At 35.1% G+C, this 4,891-nt stretch overlaps 1 protein-coding gene across 1 annotated transcript in view; it reads left to right on the plus strand.

Annotated features, from left to right (window-relative positions):
- The window catches only part of LOC113236677 (twinfilin), a 20,913-nt gene extending 17,530 nt beyond the window's left edge, over positions 1–3,383 (plus strand). The window contains exons 10-12 of the mRNA XM_026472837.1: positions 3–23; positions 996–1,114; positions 2,725–3,383. Coding sequence (XP_026328622.1) covers positions 3–23; positions 996–1,114; positions 2,725–2,877 — 293 coding nt within the window. The 3' untranslated portion in view covers positions 2,878–3,383. The remainder of the gene's footprint in view (positions 1–2; positions 24–995; positions 1,115–2,724) is intronic.
- The last annotated feature ends 1,508 nt before the right edge of the window (positions 3,384–4,891 follow it).

The following is a 4,891-nucleotide window of genomic DNA, read 5'->3' on the forward strand; positions in this document are numbered from 1 at the left end:
AGGTGACCATATGGAGAGTATAGGTAGGATTTTTTTAAGTAAACTGAACTTAGAAGAATTTATATGTGTTTAATTATGAACATCGGCTTCGACATTGTCCATATTTCTGTTACCTTATATACACTCCGGCAATAGTAAGCAGCGATTTCTAAGATTATTTTTTTATTTATTTAGTTGGACACCCCTTTGGGGACGTGCCATTTCAGTTTGACGTAGATTTAAATACTGCTAGCTGGTGCCCGCGACTTCTTTTACGTAGAATAAGTACTTCAAGTAATCTACTTTACAGTTTTTTTTTTTTGGTTTGTTTATTTCTTACAAAAGGCATAAATATGTATTTATGCCAAAGACTTTGTTTAAACGTCGAACTTTTTAGTAGCAGTAGAGCTCCATGTGAAAGTGTTCATCCAGGGAAGTACTGCCACCTTCCCTAGTTCTGCCGCCGCCAAGCAGTAATATAAGCATTATTGCGCTCCGGTTTGGGAGGGTAATGGTGCTGGTGAAATTACAGGCACATGGGACTTATCAACTTATGTCTCAGGGTGACGGGCGCAGTAGCAGTGCCCCTAGGATCTTTGCGATTTAAAGCTTTGAGTGGCACTGCAACTGTTATGTATAGGCGTGTCGCTTACCACCAGACGCATTTGGTATTATAACAAAAATACCAACTTTGGAATTACATGGTTAGCTCTGAGTGGTAAACAAGTTAATTAAATATCATTGAACCTTGGATTCCATAATATGGCGGGCTTAAGTAAAGTACAACCCATTAGGGGTCCACCCCACTCGTTACCATACCTACGGGATCTGCACTGAATTTATAGTAATCTATGTTTTTAAGGATTACCGTCAGAACGCTCCAGCATCAAGGGTGGTGACGCGGTGCTGATGTGTGCTGTATAATGGGCCCCAACCGTTTTATTTGCATAATTCTGCATTGTCACACTTATACACGTTATTTGTTTAAATATATTTTTGTAAATATTACGTTCCAGTGTTCATCTACTCAATGCCTGGCTACAACTGTAGTATAAAAGAGAGGATGTTGTATTCGAGCTGCAAGGGACAGTTCTTAGACATTATTGAGAAAATGGGACTTGTTATTGAAAAACGGGTAAGCACATAAGCTCGGTTTTAGATATTGATCATTGCTTAGATTGATAACGACCGCGGCAACATCTACAGAGAGATAAGAGAGTGATTGTTCTTTATTATTTTATACATAAAAATACATTAGTTAGATGTGAAGATACGAAAAGCAACAGTGGCAAGTCACTGGAACTACGTGCGGTTTTACGAAAGCGAAATATATCCACGGTCTTCGGGTTAAACTAAATCATCATCACAATGTCAAATTTTAAGTTATCCGTTTTTCCCAAATACATTATATATGTATATCTTATCAGGCATGTTCGCAGAGGCGCATATGGCTTCCAAGTGATAATGCGGAAAAAAATTGTATCGCTTTTGACTCGTGTCAGAAGTAGCCACACCAGGCTAAAAAAAAGGGTTGCAGGCAGATTTGGTTGTCCAATTTTAAATTACTGAGTTGGGCAAATCCAATCTGTTTTTATATATGTGTCGGTTATTATAAAAGTGGTGTAAGTCCATATTTTAAAACACATATTATTTGCTTAAAAGTATCACATTTAGTCATATCTTTCATTATAAAAGTGAAACAACTCCAATAATTGCACTAACATCCCATAGATGGTATACTGGTTTACTCAAAAATTACTACACATTAATTTGCTAAAGCTCATTATTTGAAAATTTAATTACAAGCACTTAATTCACTTTTTCAATGAACGACACATGTATTAACTAAATATTATGTTGTGTAACTAATCTATTCTAAGTGAAAATGTTACTATCAATTTATATGGGTCTATGCCGGAAATAAATAATTCTATTATATTCTATTAGCCATTTTGTCATTATTGATTAAACAACCTCGGTGGCCCACCAGTTTACACGGTTCGATTCCTGGTAGGACCTAATTGAGAAATCTTCTCTACTTTGTTCTGATCTGGGTGTTATGGGTAGTGCCCCTGAGTGAATTCTGTATTGGCACTTACAGTACAGGTAATTATCAAGCTTGAGACCAGACAATTGGTGTGGTTAACTGGCACATTACACACTACATTAGATTGTCGGAATCATTAATGGTACGATGCGTAACAGGTTATTTACACTGCGTCTTTTTTACGCGCGGACGACACGCGTTTCACGAGTGCCGTAGAGGCTCAATAAGCATCATATGCAAAAGTTTACTGGCTGCGACTGAATCTCGTTTGAATCGCCGTAAAAAATACGCCGTGGAGGTCGCACGTAATCGGAGTATATACATAATATACTCATAGGCTCGCACTAAGGAAACCCTGTATCGCGGGTGCCGTGGACACACACTTATTACACCCAAACTCGCAAAAGAAATAAATGTAGGCCATACAAATATTTCTCCCGGCCCGGGAATCGAACCCGGGACTTCTGTGTCGCAGACCAGCATGGTAACCGTTCGGCCACCGAGGCAGTTAAGTAAATAGTAGGCAATATGAATAATATAAGTAAATCCTTATAATTATATAAATAAATGAAAGTCAACAATATGTGAATCAAGATTTATGGACAGAAACAAAATAACTTTTTTTTCAACCAAATGAAATTTCAACAAGTACAAGTCTCCCTTCTGAATTTCATTAACCAATCTATTGAAAATTTTAGATAGAAATCGATGATGGCAAGGAGTTGACAGAAGAGTTCCTATATGACGAAATTCACCCCAAGAGAAACCTACACAGACCGGCGTTCGCCAAGCCAAAAGGTCCACCCAACAGAGGTGCTAAGCGCATTACGAAGTCACAGCCTGCTCAGTAATTTAATTTAATAATATTCAGTTTTGTATCACCACCACTTTCTATCCTAAAACAGCACTGATGTGCTGCAAATTGATTGGTCCAGCACTAATTTGCAATTTTATGAATACTACCTAATACCGTAATTGTAAGGCGGCGGTTATTTCTCACCAGGTGTACCCGCAAACACTGTTTGCCATTATCAACTATTTTAATAAGTTGGATTTTGTATTTGTAACTAATAATTCTCTTCAAAAAATGTAAGTCTTTATGGCTGACAGTTTACTGGATCTAAGAGGACCTTGTCTTGGTTTTTTTTTAACCAAACATCGCCGCTGAACAAAAAAAGAGTAACAAAAGTTCATTTTGGTTATTTAGAATAGCTTACTTTTGTTTTATGGAAAAATAATCATTGACCATACAAAAAATAAAAGGTGTTATTTTCATAGCTGTTTCATGGTTATTGTCAGAGATATTAATGGGTTGAGTACCACTTACCAACACATTTCAGCGTCAAGCATGTAAAACACTCATTTGTATTGAACGAAATGCTGGAGCAAAAAAATAAGCGGACAAGTGGGGTCTAGCCTGTTTTTTTTTATTAATAGTTTTTACGGTGTTTTTTCATAACATAGTCACTCTTGTGAAACTTAGAATTCAACCTACTAAGATAAAGATAGAAGAATATACAATGAAATCAACTATGTGATCCTTGAGTACGAAGTATGGAAATGTACATGGTACCACAACAAGAAAGAATCATCTTGATTTTTTTATATTTGCAAAATACATGAAGTTCTTATGACCGTTTTGCTTTAGGAAAGATGAAAGTTGTTTTGGTTGTTAAAACATTAATTTTGTGGCTTACTAAGGCTTACCATTCAATTTCCATACTATATGTTACCGGATAAACCTCATTCCAACTGATATAGCCTAGGTTAAACTAGTGTATCTTAATATACTTCCTTATGGAAGTAATTGGAATAAAAAAAATATTTTTTATACCGACTAGTTCTATGTATGGAACTTTTGGGTTCCAGTAGTTCCATGTAGAACTTGGAACTACTGCGAATAAATGACTATTTTGATCTAGAATCGGGGGCCGGGTAACATTATCGGATAACTTTTTGCCAATAACTTTAGGTAAAATTAAAAAATAAAGTTAAAATTTATAAGGTGCAATTTTTTTAATTCTTTGTATTGAGCAACTTCCATCGACGGATTTGTATATTTTGATATGACGTATGTAGCATAATTATACAAATCTTTATTATAGTTATATTTTACTGAAATTTATTTCATCATCACTGCGGCTGTTAGTTGAAAGAGTGCTTGTGACAAACTCGAAACCAAGAAAATAATGTTTAAATAAATTAAAATAAAAAAATACATACTTTTCTCTCGGGGTAACTTCATATCTGATCTACCCAGGAAAAAATAAAAATAGTGACAGATCGGCCTTTTTTATATATTTTTTTTCGTCAGTATACTTTTTTAATGTCATATGCGCCCTTTCAACTAACGGCGGCAGTATAGGCACCGTATGATATACGATTGAATGCTTTTTTCTGTTATTATTATGTCGTAAATATTTTAACTTGTAATACAAAACTGGGAATGAGATTTACATTTTGGAATATTATGTAGTACGGTAGTTTTTAAAATACCAACACCAATGTATTTAGTAATTTTTACATGTCTATTATACTAGTAAGTACAAATTAACAACGTTAACAATGAATTAGTACGACAACTTTTGATATGGCGTGCGGGACAAAACCTCAGGTCCTAATCATTGACAGAAAGGGTTCTTGGAAGTCATCCACCATCCAAGGATCCATAATTGGGCCGTGTTCTGCATAAATGTGTTCACCCACAGAAAATCGTAAAATGAGTTATGAATGTAGTATTATACCTTGTAATTTAAAGTTTAATATTCTTTTCAGTAATATATTTAAAAAATCGTAGTAATTGTTAAATAAAAAAAAAATTCACAAAATCTGGTTCGTCTCACAGGCGAATTTCGCAAAAATGTG

This window comes from Hyposmocoma kahamanoa, unplaced genomic scaffold (assembly GCF_003589595.1).
Source record: "Hyposmocoma kahamanoa isolate Upper Pololo Valley unplaced genomic scaffold, ASM358959v1 92, whole genome shotgun sequence".
In the NCBI taxonomy this organism is placed as follows: domain Eukaryota; kingdom Metazoa; phylum Arthropoda; class Insecta; order Lepidoptera; family Cosmopterigidae; genus Hyposmocoma; species Hyposmocoma kahamanoa.